The sequence below is a fragment of the Nycticebus coucang genome, chromosome 6, assembly GCF_027406575.1.
Source record: "Nycticebus coucang isolate mNycCou1 chromosome 6, mNycCou1.pri, whole genome shotgun sequence".
NCBI classification, from domain to species: Eukaryota; Metazoa; Chordata; class Mammalia; order Primates; family Lorisidae; genus Nycticebus; species Nycticebus coucang.
This window is the reverse complement of record NC_069785.1, coordinates 3,121,550-3,138,928: the sequence shown is the minus strand read 5'-3', so window position 1 is coordinate 3,138,928 and position 17,379 is coordinate 3,121,550. Positions and strand designations below refer to the sequence as shown.

The 17,379-nt window shown below is 53.3% G+C and overlaps 1 protein-coding gene across 2 annotated transcripts in view; it reads left to right on the top strand.

Annotated features, from left to right (window-relative positions):
* The window catches only part of SAMD4A (sterile alpha motif domain containing 4A), a 209,967-nt gene extending 192,949 nt beyond the window's left edge, over window positions 1-17,018 (top strand). For both annotated transcript variants that reach the window (XM_053593943.1, XM_053593942.1), the window contains 3 exons: window positions 1,170-1,296; window positions 7,424-7,507; window positions 12,899-17,018. In XM_053593943.1, coding sequence (XP_053449918.1) covers window positions 1,170-1,296; window positions 7,424-7,507; window positions 12,899-12,927 — 240 coding nt within the window. In that variant the 3' untranslated portion in view covers window positions 12,928-17,018. The remainder of the gene's footprint in view (window positions 1-1,169; window positions 1,297-7,423; window positions 7,508-12,898) is intronic.
* The last annotated feature ends 361 nt before the right edge of the window (window positions 17,019-17,379 follow it).

Sequence of the window (17,379 nt, the reverse complement as noted above, 5' to 3'; positions counted from 1 at the left end):
CCCAAGCATTTAGAAACTTCCTTTGTCTTTTGATCCATGGCAAATGGCTCCCTTGTCATGGCCCAGCCATGGCAGAGAATCCCTGGGATAGAGTTATGAGAGGCTGGCAGAGGGAGAACCAACACTCAGTTCAGGGAGTTGGCTTCCCTGCCCCGCCACTCTCCACCCCTGGTGCCAGGCCCTGAGCCTGCCCTGCCCAGGGGTCCTGCCTGCCCATGAGCCCCTCTAGGGGGTCGGGCTAGGCACAGAGGGACATAACAGGTCTGAGAAACTTAAGGATGACAGATGGGCTTAAAAATAGGAGGACATCTCTGTGCAAGAAGGCAAATTCACTCCCTGGGTATATAGCGCAGGATCAAAAAGCCCTGAGTTCTGACCATGGCCCCAGGCACGGAAGACCCAAGGAACGGCTCTGCCAGGCCACAGCGGCTGAGCTGCACCACTCACTGCCGGCTGAGAGCTGCTGCTTTTTGTCCCCCTTACTTTGGGGTAAATTTATAAGAATCTCAAAAAGAAAATCAAATGAGAGCCCTGAAATAGTCTGTGCTGTTCCCGGGAAGCATTATCAGAACTCCCCTATTTCCTAGAAAGGTGACAGGAAAAAGCAAAAACAACAAATGGCTAAAAAGTGTCTGAGACGCTGAGGGAGAGAGGTGTCCAGATAAAGCCGCGACTTGGGGTGAGGCCAAGGGGTGGGGCCAAGATGGCCTGGCAGCTCCCTCCTGTCATCCCCGCACTCCGGAAGGCTGAGGCAGGAGGATCCCCAGAGCTCAGGAGTTTGAAACCAGCCTGAGCAAGAGCAAGACCCCATCTCTACTACTAAAAAAAAAAAAAAAATAGAAAAATTAGCTGGATGTCAGCAGTCCCAGCTACTCGGGAGGCTGAGGGAGGAGGATCTTGAGCCCAGGAGTTGGAGGTTGCTGTAAGCTATGACGCCACAGCACTCTACTGAGGGCAACAAAGTGAGACTCTGTCTCAAAAGAATAAAAAATGAAACTAAAGAAACCCTTTCTCTATAAATGTGCACCTGGGACACCAGCCTGCAAGCCCTTTTCGAGACACTAGCAGAGAGTTCTGGAGGGACAGTTGCCTCCTGAGTTCTGGGGCAGCTCCGCTTCTGTCCCAGGTCTGCGGACTAACAAGGTCCTTCTTTTGGCTTCTCTCACTAGAACCTCTGGTTTGCCAACCCTGGCGGCAGCAACAGCATGCCCAGCCGCAGCCACAGCTCCGTGCAGAGGACCCGCTCACTGCCGGTGCACACGTCCCCACAGAGCGCCCTCATGTTCCAGCAGCCAGGTAGGCATGCGCCTTCTCCTTGATGGGGAGGGAGGCTGGGACATCAAAACGGCCCATGAACCCAGCCGGAAGGAGCTTAACCTTGGCTGTCATAGCGCTTTCTTTTGAGCTTATAGGAGGAGCCTTTCCATTTTAAACCGTGCCCTGCCAGCATGGACAGCGGCTTGGCTGCGAGCCAGTTGCAATCTGATGGGATATTTTTCATACTAGTTGTATTTCTGGATTGATTAAAACAGATAGCACCAGAAGGCTTTTGGGGAGATGGGGGGTTCGTGTGCTCTGTGTGTGTGTGGGTGTGGAAAGAAAGAATGAGACAGGGAGAAAATTCGGCCTTGCTGGGACTGAGAGTGCCCCCAGTTTGGGCTTGTCTTGCAAAGGCATGACGGTTAGATCAGCCAGACATCTTTCTTTGACTCGGTTAAGGGGCAGCTTGGCACACTTAAGTCCATTCCTGCTGGACACTAAAGCAGAGTGGCCAGAAGGTGTACAGCTGATGCCTGAGCCCTCTGTGTGCAGGAGTGACCTGTCAGACCCTGATAGTTTGCGCAGCCACACAGCAAGGTATCCACCCCAGGCAGGCAAGCCAGAGACGCGTGCGCCTGTGGGCAGGTCCCCACCCTAGATGCACAGTCCATACGGTGAGCCTTGTAGGAATTCGAGGGAGGAACGCACCACTGTGGCCGAGGTGGGCAAGGAAGCTTCTTAGAAGTGGAGCCGAGCTTCAAGGGGAAGGGTGCGGAGGCAAGGGCAAGCCTGCAAAGCCACAGGGTGCCGCGCTGTGTCCTAGAGGCTGTGGCCAGGCTGAAGGGTCTGGCCAAAGGGTTAGAGAGGAGACCATGGGAGGCGTAAAAGATTGCAGCACATAGTGGGGGCTGAGGAGCCGAGGAGCCAGGACTCTGGCCACACTCGGTGGGGAGACTGGGAGCAGGGCAAGGGGTGCCGGGAGGAGAGAGAGGAGAATCTGGGAGGAAGAGGACCCGCCAAGGGAAGGGATGCCGGGAGAGGAAGCACCTGCCTTGTGGTCCAGGTCCCTAAGTCTCCAACTTGCTCACGTTCATTTCAAAGTTCCTTTCTCCACTCAGATAGCTGGAGCTGTTTTCCTTCCTGGAAGGACTGCTATAAAACCTGGGACTTGGGAAGGCCTTTTCCCTGGGCCTTCTCCTCCCATCCTGTTTTCATGCCGTAATCCTGCCCCTGACCCCAGTCCTTGGAGGGCAGCCCTGCATCTCGTGGCCACAGGGGCCCCAGCGGAAGGACTGCTCGCCTCAATCCTAGAACACGGAGCCTTCTTCGTGTTTTCCTTTCTGCAGCCCTTTGCCCAGTTCTTAGTCCTTCCCTTTTTCTCTTGCTGTACTTTCCCTGAGTTTTCCCCATCTTAGTTGGAAAGTCCAGGCTCAGCGAGTCCACTTTCTAAGAGCAGGGCCAGCCCCAATTGCTTTGGAGCTGTTGAATCGACCCTTGGTTTCCATCCACTGGTTCCCAGCAGTGCCACGAGCCTGGCTCATGTTCAGGGCAGCTATGAACCTTCGATCGTTTTCACTTCCTTCCTATGAAGCCTCTTGTTGCCACAGTTAAAGAATTGAACAATACAGAAGAGCTCGAAGGAAAAGTGACTGTCCCTCTCCCCTGCCCTTCCTTGCCCACATCCCCATGTTCCAGGGGTAACCATTTAATAGCACAACAGTTTTCAGTTTTCCTGCAAGGTAGTTACCTGCAAGTCTACAAACGACATGCTTTGCCTACTAGACTCAGGAACCCCTAGGGTTCTGTTTTATTTTTTAAATTAATCTCTTGCCCAAGCGGTACAGACCCACCTCCAGCAAGGCCATGACAAGCTCCAGCGTTCCTAAGAACAGCCGAAGCCTGGGGAGGAGGCCACTCCAGGTTTCCTGACTGCACACGAACCAGGGAGCATTTGGCACAAGTCCTGAGTCCCGCCCTGCACAGAGAACCCCTGCTGGGTCACAGGCCACAGCTCCTCAGCCTGGCTCAGGGCTGCAAGTGCCCCCCTGCTGCTCTGAGCACACGCTGGGTGTCAACACCACATGTCACTGAGAACTTTCCCAGCTTTTCGAAGAGGCAGCTTCTCTGACCCCAAGCCAGGTGCAGCTGGAGGCTTGTCCTGGAGAGGCAGCGTACCCCCCACAGGGGGCCTTTCTACACGGAGCAGCACCACGTGGTCAGCTGAGGGGACTGGGGATCGGGGGCCAGGCACTGGGACTGGACTAAAGCCAGCACATCAGGACAGCAAAGTCAGCAAGACAGGAGGGGTTTCTCCTTCACACACACGGGAGTGACAGCACAAAATGAAGGTGAGTACGCAGAAGACAGCATCACCAGCAAGGTGCGGTTTTCCTCCTGGCCATTAGACATCTTCAAAGAATCCACTTTAAACGGCATGGACAAACCTTGAGAACTACGGTGTGTCTAAAGGATGCTTTCACTCCAGTAAGAGGATGGACGACTTTAAACATCCTCAGAGAAGATCGAGAAGGCCCGGGCCGGAGCCAGCCCCACCGCGTGCCGCCCTGCTCAGACTCACAGGACGCTGCCCTCCTTCCCGGATCTATGTGCTATGCAGGCTCCTTGGAGGCCCTCTCGGGCAGTTTTCTGCTCTTCTCCTGAACAAACCATCTTCAGATGTTTCACTGGCCTCTGGGATGAGTGAGAAGCAGTAAGCCGGTCCTCCCAGAGTGCAGGGGACAAGGGGTGACACTCACCAGGAAGGCGGCTCTGTCTCCTTGGCGTGCCAGTTCTGCTCCAACCTCTCTCTCCCTCTCTTGTTGGCCCCCGTGTTCCTCGTCTCTCTCAGCCATCTGTCTCTCACTTCTATGTCTCCGTGCCCCTTCCTGGGCACCCCATCTTCCCTGCTCTCCTTCCCACAGCCCCCCTCCATATTCAACCAGACACAGACCTTTCTGAAGGTCTTCTAGCTATTCAGCACAGAAGCCTCAGCTTTCGTTGTCAAAGTAGGATTCTAAAGACTTTCCCTAGAACGTCCTACCCGGCTCTTATTCTAAAGCCAGCGCCTTACCCTCAACACTGTGGCGAAAGAGCCCCAGAATCACACCACAGGTGCCACACAATGTGAGGCCTCCGCAGGGGGACGGCCACTGTGTCACAAGCCGTGTGGCCGCTCATCAGGGAGGCAGCTCCCTTCGGGGGCTTCCAGACCCCAGGACACTGCACCACTGGTCCGCATGGGACTTCTGAAAAGATACAGTTACAAAGTCTCAAGTCCACCTAGATCAGTGGTCTTCAACCTTCCTAATGCTGTAGCCGTTTAATACAATTCCTGTGGGTCGTGACCCACAGGTTGAGAACCGCTGGCCTAGATCCTGGGGATCCCAGAGGTTGGGATCCTCCCTAAATCCTGGAAAAGAATTCCTGAAGACATCATCTAAGCTGCATAAATAAGTCCGTTTAAGAGAGGTCTTTCTCCCCACGGTGCCAGCCCACCTGTGACAGCTGGGGGCTTAGGACAAATGACGTGAGCTCTCAGGCTTAGCAGGAGACCCAGCAAGCCTTGGCCTGGAGGTGAAAGTGCCTCTGAGGAGTTCTGGGGAAAGCTCTGCCCACCCATCTTCAGCTGAGGGTTTCGGCCTGAGACGGGAGCTGTTCTCTGCCTCACTGGCCTCCCTCTGTCTCACGCGTGTGGCAAGGTTTCATGGATCTGTTTTTATCAAACACACAATTAAGAAGTCACACTATTGGGAAACTCTGAGGTGGAACAGATGGGCTTCTCCTAAGACTTTGGGTTTCCCAGAGCCACTCTGAGCGCCGAGTGGGTCCTGGCTGCCACACTCTGGGTGGGCGGGCAGGGAGGGGAGCAGGCACCCCACTTCCCACCTAAAAGAGCATCTGCCAGGGTGGGGATCTGGAGCGCAGAGCCCTGCGTCTCTCAGCCCCTTCTTTGGAACACGCAATCCCAGTCTCGGAAAATGGCATTTTGCTGCATGTTGGCAAGAAATCCTGCAGCTGAAACTTCTCTCCAAATGTCGAGCATCTTTATTTATCCAAATCTCTCCACAGTGTTTGTTTAAAGGGGAGTGCTGGAGAGTAAACTAAGTCTCACAATGAGCATATGGATGGCTATAATTGCTGAGGTTTGTTTTTTTTTTTCGTATTTGCTAACTCGCTATATATAAAATTGTGTTTCTATTTTATAGATTTCACACCCTAAAGACTGCTAATTTTTGCATGCATACGATTTTCACATGAATGGGTGAAAATACTAAAATCTCTTCCCTCTGGGATTTTCTGATTGCCCCGACCCTACTCTAAGAGCAGCTAGCAGGGACAGGAGGGAGACTCCACCGCCTGCTTCCCTGGGAGCTCCGTTGTCCCCACACGTGAACCGGCAGATTGTCAGGAAGGCCCCGCCTGCTCCCCGTGCTTTCCACAGTGACCCATTCACCAGCCTTCTCATTGAAACTTTTAAATAACAGAAGTAACATCTGCCTCAGAACTACCTGGTAATGGGAAATTTAGATTGCAAAGAAGATCTTCAGGACAGCTAATCAAGACAAACACACGCTTTGGTTTAGCCATGGTTTCAACTTCCTATCCTACCAAACCACCACCCTCATCCCCCCTTCCTTCACCTCTCTCCCCAGGGCTTCCCCTTCCTCTCTCCTCCTCTTCCCCCCTTCCTCTCCTCCCTCTTTCCCCCTTCTTCCCTCCTTCTCTTTCTGGCCCCACATGCCCCACCCCATGTGCAGATGTGAAGGAGAAGGGAACCAGGCTGAGGTTTGGGTCAAAGGAGGCTCTTCCCACCTGACAAGTAGAAGAGCTGAAACCTGAAGCAGAGAACAGCGTCCCCTCCCAGAGCCACGTGGAAGAGGAGGCTTTTTTTCTTTTTTAGACAGAGTCTCACTGTGTCGCCCTCAGTAGAGTGCTGTGGCATCACAGCTCAGAGCAACCTCCAACTCTTGAGCTTAAGCGATTCTCTTGACTCAGCCTCCCAAGTAGCTGGGACTACAGGTGCCCACCACAACGCCCGGCTATTTTTGTTGTTGTAATAGTTGTCGTTGATGTTGAGCTGGCCCAGCCGGGTTCAAACCTGGGTTCAAACCCCACCAGCCCCAGTGTATGTGGCTGAGCCCTAAGCACTGAGCTACAGGCACCAAGCCTGAGACGGAGGCAATCTTGAGACTCCCTGTCCCCCAGGAGTTACCCCCCCCCCACCGCCAGCCTGCTTCCCCAACTGCATCAGCGTTTCCTCTGCCTTCTCGCCATGGAGATGCATGTGGGGTGTGCCGAAGGCCAAGGCCGGTGTCACGAAAGGTGCCCACCGTGGGTGCGGTTCCTCCCTCAGCCCTGTAAGGTCCCGGCACCTCGGGCAGAGCTACATTCTCCCTAGTGCAGTGAACACTCAGCAGGGCGGGGGCAGTGTGTCAGATGCTGGGGAAGCCTCTACAGAGAAATAAAGTGGGGGAGAGGGTGGTGGGGCGAGGTGCTGTTGACACTCGAGAACAAAGTCCCATCTGAGGTGCAGGGAGAGAGTGAGCCGAAAGGACCACTCTGAGAACCCAACTCCAGGCCAGGAGGGACAGCAGCGCAAAGACTGGGTGAGGGCGGTGTGGGGAGCAAGGCAGGGGAGAGCTGCGTGCGGGCAGGGAGGTGACTGGCAAAGCCTGGGGCAGAGGGCGGTGCGGGGAGCGAGGCAGGGGAGAGCTGCGTGCGGGCAGGGAGGTGACTGGCAAAGCCTGGGTCAGAGGGGGGTGGGAGCGAGGCAGGGGAGAGCTGTGTGCGGGCAGGGAGGTGACTGGCAAAGCCTGGGGCAGAGGGCGGTGGGGGGAGCGAGGCAGGGGAGAGCTGTATGCGGGCAGGTAGGTGACTGGGGCTGCGGCAGGAGGTTGGCCTCCCCTCTGACAAGAAACTGTTGGAGGGCTACGGGCAGGGAGGGAGAGACTCTGACCCGCTATTTCTATAGTCACGGGCTTGTCCAGCTGCCCATGTTCACAGCCAACTCTGTGTGTCAAACAGACCTCGGGGTCTGGCTGACCCTGCCAGTGAGGGAGGTGCTCTGGACCTTCACGCTGGCGGTAGAGCCTCGTGGCACCAGGCACACTTTCTCCTTGTCATTAGAGTCCCTGTCACCAATATAACCCTGTGTCCCCTGCAGAATTCCAGCTTCCTGTGACTGAACCCGACATCAACAACAGACTGGAGTCCTTGTGCCTCAGTATGACCGAGCACGCCCTGGGAGGTGAGTGTCCTGCCGTTACATTTTCGTCACCAGTGCACCGGGGGACTGCTGGCCATCTGCCCTCTGCACTCTGGCAGCAGCTCAGGAGAATGGGAGGGGGACAGGAGTGGCTTTGCGGTGCTGTTGGGCCCTCATCCAGCTGCACCCCGGGGAGCAGCCCCCGTGCCCAGCTCCTTTCCAGGAGGGGAATCAGGCACCTGGAGACCATAGCTGTGCCCCGGCCCGGGGAGCTCCAGCCCACAGTGCGTGTTGGGGTCACACCACTGCAGTTGTCCCAGACTCATGCCAGAGGCTGGGGGAGTCGGGCTCTCAGTGGGAATATCCCACCCAGCACTGGACACTTTCCTTCTCGGCACTGCTCCCCCAGCCTGGTCCAAGCACATCCCAACTTGCTCTAAAAATAGAATTTTGAAACAAAACCCCCTACTTATTTTTCTGTCTCCCTGTTGCAAACGGCTTCCATGGTGCCTGGAGCCCCAAGCAGGTGGAGGTGTGTTTTGCCATGTGACAGGGATGGGTCAAGTTGGATGTGCAGCCCAAGCCAAGGACAGGGGCCTGCGAGCACCAGCGCTCCCCACTGCATAGTCAGCAGCCCTAGGAGTCTGTCAGCTCCCTCCGGGGACCAGATGGGCACCTTTCCCCAGGCCTGGATGTTTGCAGGGACATGGCAGGCAGAGGAGAGGAGGGTCGATGCCCACCCCTTCCTGCCATTCCTGGAGGCTCCGAGTGGTGGGACCCAGAGAGGCCTCCGTGAGCCTTCCCAGTGTCCTCCCCAGTCTAGATGCACTTACCCCCCGCCCTGGAGAGGGCCCCATCCTCACATCAAGGGCCAGATGGTCACTTCGGCAGTGGTGGGGAGAAAGTGGCCATCAGCTTTGTCCCCCAGACTGGGGCGGGGGGGGGGGTGGATTTAGATTTTTTGTCTCTGCAAACACGATCTCATTCTGAAACCAAACATGAGACAGACAAAGGCTGCACCAAGAGGAGGGGGGCTGGGGCAGCCACTCGCCCCCAGTGCTAGGAGGGCCCAGCCTCCTAGAGCCTCTGTGACATCAGGGCTTCAGACCAAACAGACGGCAGGAGGCACAGCCCCTTCCGGCATCCTGCAGGGCACAGGAGAGCCCTGTTTGCATTTCCTCTGAATCCCCACCCTGCACCTGGTCCTCTGCAGGCAGGCTGTTCCTCTGCAGGGAAACGCCCAGTAGGTGACACTGGCCGGTGTGCAGGCCATGCATCGGGCTCCTCTGGCTTCCCTCCTTGGCCATTCAGACCCTAGAAGCTTCTCAGCATCATCACCATCCCTGCTGCCTGTGGCAGGATGTGGCCCCAAATCCTCTCTTCCACTTGACAGAGGAGATTGGGTCAGCAGCCCCGATGAATAATGAATAATAATAATAATAATAATGGATCCCCACGTCCATCAGCAGATGCGTGGGAATTCCCAAATGTGGTGTAGCCAAAAAGCAGGAATATGTTCAGGAATACGTTCAGCCCATATTGCTGGGATATGCCAGGGTGAAGGGGCCTTGACAGCGACACACTAAGTAAGAGACCACACAGGGCAGGACTCCACCGTAGGAAGTGGCAGGAAGGGGCTTGCCTGCAGCTCGGGCAGCGCATCGGTGGGGCCTGCAGGCAGGGGGATCCAAGTGACTGCTGATGGGGGCCACATCTTTGGGGGATGATGAAGTGTTCTGGAATTAGATGGTGGTGATGGTTGCAGAACTTTGTGAATATAATAAAAACCACTGAATTATAGCCTTTCAAAGGGTAGGATTTATGATATGCAAACATCCTATGTTGTTCTTTTTGTTTTTTTAATTTTCAAGAAATACCACCGAAGGTCTTCATGGGGCCAGAGTTAGGATGGCAACCAGTGAGTCCCCAGGTGGACACCCACCAGAGCCCTGACACTGCAAGGGAGGCCCTGGTCCTGCACTGCGGCCAACTCAGCCCACCGCAGGGAGCTGGGTGCCTGCCTGCCTCAAGGCTGGCTGGGTGGAAGTTGGGCTCCTCAAGAGGCAGGGAGAACTCACCTTTGCCCCGGGGCTCTATATATCTCAGATAACAGGCATTTCAGAAACCTTATCAGACTGCTCAGTACTAGCGCTGTCATCATTAATAACAAGAATGCCAAATGCTCTTTATTCAAGGAGCATTTTCATTGAAAAGACTTCTTTTTTAGTTCGTTCTATTTTTACAGAAAACCTCTCTGAACTGATGGTTTTGTTGCTAATGTTTTCATCTTGTTAATCTCCTAAGCCTTTTTATTGCTGTGTTTTTTTTCTCAGTAATCCCCTCTGGTGGGAAGCCTTGTGAGCAGTTTCCTGAGCAGAGAATGCAGATTAAGTTCAGGGTGGCCTGGCTGGACACGGTGGCATTGTGCCCTCCCACAGTGACAGCACCTCTCTTGTGGCCGACCCCTTCCAAGTGCCAGGAAGGAAGATGACCTTGGTAGAGACAGGGTGCCAGCGAATTAAGTCATTTTACCAAAAGACAAAAGACCAGGGAGGAGACGAGGGCACAGTGGAAGAAGTTCCCCACTTGTAACTCAGGAATGGAGGAGGTGGCTGTCCCAGTTCCTGGCTTGTGGCTGGTCCCTGGGGGCCCATCCTTCAGTGACGATGCCTCTGCTATCTCTGCTTCCATAACTGCTGCCCTCCTGGTGCCGACTGAACCATCTGCCTCTTGGCCTTCCTTCCATCTCTTCCTTCCCTTCTGCATCTGGCTCCGCAGGTCCTGTCTGAGGCTTCTGTCAGGCTCTGGGGGGCTTGCTCCTGTGCAGTGACCCCACATGTTCAGGAAGATGGTAGGCTGCTCTCTCCTTCCTGCAGCAAACTCCCACAGGGAGGGGAGCACAGTCTGCAGACCGTGCCCCACTATCCCTTTGCTCTCACGCTCCTCACCCCTTTCTTGGGACTTGCCAGCCCCATTGCTATAGCCGACAGAGGCTTTATGCAAAGTGCAAAGAGGTTATACCTTCTCAGGAGGCTGTGCTGACATGTACTGAAAATTTGTCATAACAACCTTAAAACCTGTGACAGTTGCATGTGAGTGGTGCCCCCAAAGGTGCCCGGTGCATGGCCCGCACACCGGCCAGTGTCAGCTCTGGACTTGCCTACTGGACATTTCCCTGCAGAGGATGAGGTGCAGGGTTGGGATTCAGAGAAAATGCATCTCAGGGCTGGGTTAGCCAAGATGTTCGTGTCTCCGGCTCCCCCAGCTCTGTAGCTGTCAAGGTTTGGCATTAACGAGCAGCCAGTGAGCCCCAGCAAGTGTGCGTGCACTGCTGCCTGCACCACGAGGACACAGGCGTGCACGCAGCACCCCGCCCTCCACCACCACTGTGCAGCCACTGCTCAGAGGCCCAGCTGACACCAAGGAGGTTTGGGGGAGAAGCTCACACCCGGGGCCTCCAGGATTGGTGACCTAACACCACACACACTCAGGGCCACTGCTTCCTTTCTTTAAAATCTCCCCCCAAATTACACATAACACACAAATACAGCTAAAACTGGGAAAATAGATCAGTGGACTATATCAACGTCTGTATCTGTCAGTGTGATATTGTGCTGTAGCTTTGCGAAATGTTACCATTGGGGGGAACCTGAAAAGTTGATGTATCTCAGATAATAAGCATTTTAGAAGCTTTTTTTGTTTGTTTGTTGGGACAGAGTCTCAACACTGTCACCCTGGGTGGTGTGCTATGGCATCATAGCTCACAGCAACCTCAAACTCCTGGGCTGAAGCAATCCTCTTGCCTCTGCCTCCCGGGTAGCTGGGACTATAGGCACCTGCCACAACACTGGCTAGTTTTTCTATTTTTAGTAGAGACAGAATCTTGGTCTTGCTCAGGCTGGCCTCGAACTCCTGAGCTCAAGGGATCCACCTGGCTCGGCCTCCCAGAGAGCTGGGGTTGTAGGTGTGAGCACCACGCATGGCCCGGACGCTCCCGTCACACTGCTCAGAGCTGGCATCGTCGTGGTCAGTAGCAGGAAGGCCACACGCCCTTCACAGAGGGGGCACCATGCAGTTCCTCTCTGTGCAGTGAAGTTCCTGCTCCCGCTGTATCACGGGTTCTCTGAACCTACAAATCAAGAGGCATTTCCCCTGAGGCCCTGCTGGGAGAGTTGGCAGCCTGGAGCCACCCTGAGGAGGCCCGGGGCTCAGTGCTCCTCGCAGCTCCTGGCTCCCCCAGCTTCCCACGGAGTGAGGGCTGCTCCCTCCCCACTCCTGAGTTCTGCCTCCTGCATACAGACGCTCCATCCAGTAGACCGCTGTGCCATAATGGGGCTGAGACTAGGACGTGGGCCTGCATCCCTCCCTGGCCCACACTCACTGGTCGCTGAACAGTCACATCTGCATCCTGTAACAGCTCATCCATGCCCTTCTGCCCAAAACACAGCCCTGTGTCAGCCCCAGCACAGGCCACCGAAGGGGCCTTCTCATTGGTCCTCCCGCCACCAGCCTTGCCCTGCAGGTTATTGACACAGCGGCCAGAAGACTCATCCTAAAATCAGATCTGGTTACTCTGTCACAATTTCCCAATTGCCCTCATCCAAGCTCATGTTCCTGGCATCTAAAACCTCACAGTCTGCTCTGGGGGGCTCTGCTAGAGCAGTGTGCTGGGTTGGACAGCCGCTCCCACCTATCTGTCTCACTCATAGCCTCTCATCTTTGACGTGTGTCCCTGCTCCCGCTGTGTCCTGGGTTCTCTGATCCTCCAAAGTGTAGGTGTGGCACATCCTGGGTGGCCTCAGCAATCACTCCCTCCCTTGAGACCTTTCACGAGATGAGGTCACAGCCACCTTGTCCCTGGCACTTGGGGAAGCTGCGGGACAGGTCCACCTGCATACCCAGGGGAGCTCCCAACCGGCCCCGCAGCCCGGCCCCCCATCCCTTCCCTCCTTGTTCCTCCCAGCCTTTCCCTCCTTCATTCCCCCACCCCTTCCTTGCTGGCACATTCTTCTCCTGCTAGCACCACCTGCAAAAGTCACGTTGAAACCCTATGAAAGTGCTCTCGGCTTCTGAGGCCACTGACCCTTACCCCCTCTGTTCCCACTGAGGCCTGGGTACGTCTCCATCATAACAATCTCCACTCACAGCAGCCCTAGGGTTCATGCAGCTGCATCCAGTCCAGAACACAGATACTGGGAAAGCAAGAATTGGGCCTTTTCATCTTGGTTCTTAGCCTCGATATGGCTCTTGGCAAAAATAGCTGATGGCTCCGATGCTGAGTGGCCGGGTACGTGGACAGAGGCGGGCGAGCAGGAACGCAGCTCTTATCTGCCCCCAGCGCCTGGGAGACCCGGCCTGCAGGGTGCTGCTGTGTGTGGCACGAACAGGATCGTCTTGCTCAGCCCAGCCTGTCGTGTGCTGCTTTCTCCCCAGATGGGGTGGACCGGACCTCCACAATCTAGAAGCCGAAGATGAGCGTGACCGCGCTGGCCGTGAAACCGACTGCTGCGGGTCCAGTGTCAGCCGTCTTCAGGGTTGCGCAGAATCCTCCAAGATACGTTGCAGCCTCTTTCCCCCTGGTCCCTCTCCCGTTTTGATTTGTGAGAGCGTAGGTCATCCTTGTAAACGTATCAGTAGACCTGGGATTGGTCATTTTGTCATTTGTTTCTGTCATGGGATGTTTTGGTGTGTGGGGTGGGGAGGGGTCTCTAGGCCTGGGAGGGGTGGAGGGGATACAGGGAGCTTCCCGGAAGCGAAGGGGAAGTCAGAGTCCTGGCCTGAGAGGGACGCGAGGGACGCGGGAGGGAGGAGGCCTCTGGGAAAGCCTGGCACACAGCCCACCACGCAGGGCACGTGCGTCCCAGGGAGACAGTCCTGCCTACATCACCCCGGGGCCTTGCTTAGAAGAGCTGCAGACGAGGGCCCTGTGGCAACGGGGGTGAGGAGGAAGAAATTCTCTCCAACAAAACTCCAGATAAACTTTGATTTGTGTATTGTTTACATGACAACTTTAAAGGGTACAGACTGTGTAAAGAGTTTGGGCAGAACTTCTCTACAGACGATGGTCTTTGTAAAGGATGTGTTGTTATGGGTTCATTTTTTCCCTCTGTTTTTATAATAGCAACAGGGTTGTGTTTTAAAACGGCCGTCAAGCTCTGCTTCTCGGGAAGGGGGTGCCGTGGGTCCCTGTGTCATGTGGGCCAGAGAGGTGGGAGGGACGTGTGTGTGGAGGTGAAGGACACAGATGTGGCCAGAATGAGTGTGGCACTGGGTGAGGGCTCAAGGGTGATGCCACCACGTGGTCACTGAGAGTCCGAGAGAGCCCGCGGCCTCCTTCCATGCTGGGTCTGCTTCTCCCCTGCCCCAGGTCCCTGCACGGGGGGGCTCCATCCTGTCCCTCCCAGCCTTGCTCCACACCCACGCCGGTGAGTGCAGGTTCCCTTGGAGGAGGAAAGGCGAGGATGGACTCTTCCCTCGTGAGAGGTCTGATAGCCAGATGGTGGGGTCGCTGGCAGGCCCCAGAGCCCAGGGCTGCGTCTCCTCCACTCAGTCACTGCTGAGGAAGAGCGGAAGGGGAAGGCCCAGCAACAGTGTATAAAGGTCAGCAGCAAGTGCCAGAGAGCACACAGTGTCCGGCCCTCAGGTGCGGGCGGGCAGTGGAAGAAGGCTCAGGGAAGGTTAGTGTCACGATGGAGACAGAGTTGTGGGTTTCCTGTGTAGTTGGCTGATTGACCCATCCACACAGAGGGGAGAGAAAGACACTCATTACACAGTGAGAGCTTAACGAACTGTGCGCCGCAGAGTAATAGCTCTATTTCTTAAGGGCAAGAAAGGCTGTGTTTCAGAATTTGATGTGGGGGAGGGTATTAGCAGAAATGAGAGCAGTCGCGCTCAGCGCTGGAAAATCAGGTTGTGTAAATGTCGGGAGGACACCCAGCCAGCGGCGAGATTGGGGGGTGGAGTGGTGTAAGGCTGGTTTATTAAATGGATAAGTCTGGGGTTGTGTTTTTTAAGTGAAATCAGAGTCACAATTAACATCAGACCATGAAAAACACTGCACTCGCTGATGGGGCTTTTTTTTTTTAAACTAATGAAGTATATACAGATTTTAAAGGCCTTAATGAAATCCAAACAACTTTCTTTTACCTTGGAGATTAAAAATGTAGACCCGCCCCAGTCTCAGACACTGCAACAGGGTTGTAAAGTCCTGTACGGTCTAAAAAGGTGACAGCAGCGAACCACAGTGGAGGTTCCTGGACCCACAGTCAACATGCATTGCTTATGAAAGGTGCAGACCTCTCCTTGGGTAACTGACCTCTGAAGGTGCAAGTCCACGCACAGAAAGAGACAGTGTTTCTTAGTTGATCATTTTTAACCAAGTGCCATTAACATTCATCTTCCACATCCCTTTTCTAAACGAGCTTAGTGTTATTTGGGGAATGTGTTAGGATGGATGACCACAGCTAAGGCAGGAGGACTAGGTCAAATGTTGAAGGCCAAAGGTAAGACCAGAGGGTTTGGGAATGTGTTTTTTGGATGCCGAGAAAGTTGTTAAAGAGGAGAAGAAACCATGTATCGCACACTTTGTTGAGAAAGAGGAATGCGTTTGGATCTCTGCAGAACGCAGAAGACTGGTGTCGTTCAGAAAACAGACTGTGAACACAGTCGCATCAGCATGAATCCTTTAAAAGGAAGAAGAGAACTTAAAGTATTTGCAAATCTGAATTTCTATTTATTCCTTCACTGAATAGAGAAACAATGGTTATCTGATTATTAGAGATATTATTTTGGATATGTTACTTATTAACTTGCTATGGCTGGTAACCATGATAAAGTCTGTTATTAACAACAACATAATTCTTTTTTTAAAAAGAAAGAAAAGCTTATTTTTCATTGACTATGTATAGATTTATCTACTTAGTTATGTTTTGCTATTAGTGTTTTAATTTGTTTTTTAAGTTGTGTGTTCTGATGAATTCGAGGAGCCTGTTCCCCCCTTGTGCTGAGTCCTGTGCTGCCTGCAGGTATACAGCGCAATTTACAAATCCTAAAGCAAAAGAATTTTATTTATAAAAGAATCAAACAGTTGCATGCACAAGGCTGTGAAGTCAAATATTTAGTACTGTAGCGGCAGTGCCTTTTTTTGTATTTACCCACTGACCCCAGATGCAACTGTTTTATATTAATAGTAAATGATTTAAAATCCCAGAGTAAAATCTATTTCACTACATGTTCCCCCCGTGTTCTGATTTAAGCTGTGTGTTCTCGCCATCTCCACACTGTCCCACGGACGGTGGCATCCTGTAGAGTTGTTGTCACGTACGATGTTTTACTGGTGCTTTTATTCATAGTGGTTTCTTACCAGAAACAGTAGGAAGAAACTCGTAAACTGTGTACAAGACATGACACACTGCTGCTGCTGTTTTTCCCACATGCTTTTGAGTTTCACTTTTTAAACAAGAGCCAGCCAGCAGGATAGACACGTTGGTCTGCCTGCTGAGGGCGGCTGTTTGCACCACGCCTCCCGATCCTAGGTGTGGATGGTTCCCTTTTTGGTCCCCAGGATTTGAGCTACAGCCCGGCCCTGTCTCTCCCATTCATTGAAGAGACATGGAGGGAAGCCGGGCTTTCTTTGGAGGTGTCCTCGGCTGTCCTTCAGTCGCTGTCCTCCAGTAGCTACTGCTGGTGCAGAGTTTGTGGATATATCTCCCCGGGTCCAGGCTGGGGGGCTGGGAGGGGCTGAGCACACCAGCACGCGGCCAGGAGGACAGCGAGGGGATGCGGAGCAGGCCCCCGTGTCCTCGGCCCTCTGGACACGTCCGCAGCAGGCGGCTCCAGCCTGGGCACGGGGAGGCAGCCTGACCAAGGCACTCAGGGCTGCCTGTCACAGGAAGAACCTACATTTGCACATGGGGCTGTGATAACACTAAGGTTGACTTTTTTCTTTTTCCTTTTTTTTTTTTTTACAAGTCATCAGAGATGTTTGCAAAGCGTGTTTTATTTTTTTGTAACTCCTTTATCTTTACTTAAAGGTGAATGTGTATTCCTCTGGGAGGAATAGGAAGAAAACAGGGATGCTAGTGATGTGGAGCAGAAGATTCCTCCCTAGTGCCCTCTGACCTCCTGTGTCCATGCCTAACGTAGCTGAGTTTGACAAAGCTTTCTCGTTGCATGCCCCGTGCAGGCACCGTTGTGTTGTGCGTGCATGCGTTTCGTCCTGTTTTCCTGTATAAAGTTAGTGAACAAAGAAATATTTTTGCCTAGTTTATGTTGCCAAGCAATGCATATTTTTTAAATTTGTCATATATGGAAAGAGCATGTTTGTTACATGTAAAAGCTTTACTGATATACAGATATACTAATGTTTGAAGATGCTGTTCTTTGCAAGTGTACAGTTTTCAGATGTTGTTACAGTGAAACACCCTTGTGGTTTAAACTTGCTACAATGTATTTATTACTCATTTCCTCCCATGTAACGAAGAATCATGGCTATATTTCATATCAACGTTATACTGAAAGTGAAGGGAAATGATTAATACAAGGTTTTGTAACACTGGTGTGTGTCTTTTTTTCTTTTTGTCAACATGATCGATTGGAAAGTAAGAACTGGGTCTTAAAAGCCCACAAGCAAGAGCAGGCATGCAATCCCTGTTCACTGTCCCCAGGCGGCCTTCTACACAAAAAACATCTTCAACTGTGAGCTGCTCTTAAACAAAAACGGGCGGCGGGGAGGGTGTAGAAATTTATGCAGTTTGATCTGTGCCTGGAATAGCCAATAAATGTATTTAGAAACATGTCTCTGAGTCAGGGAACACAAACTCTAACCCTGCAGGCTTTCCACCCTCACTGCCTTTGAAATGCTTCACACCTTAACCATAGCACGAACAGTAGCCTCCTTGGAGCTTTTTACCTAC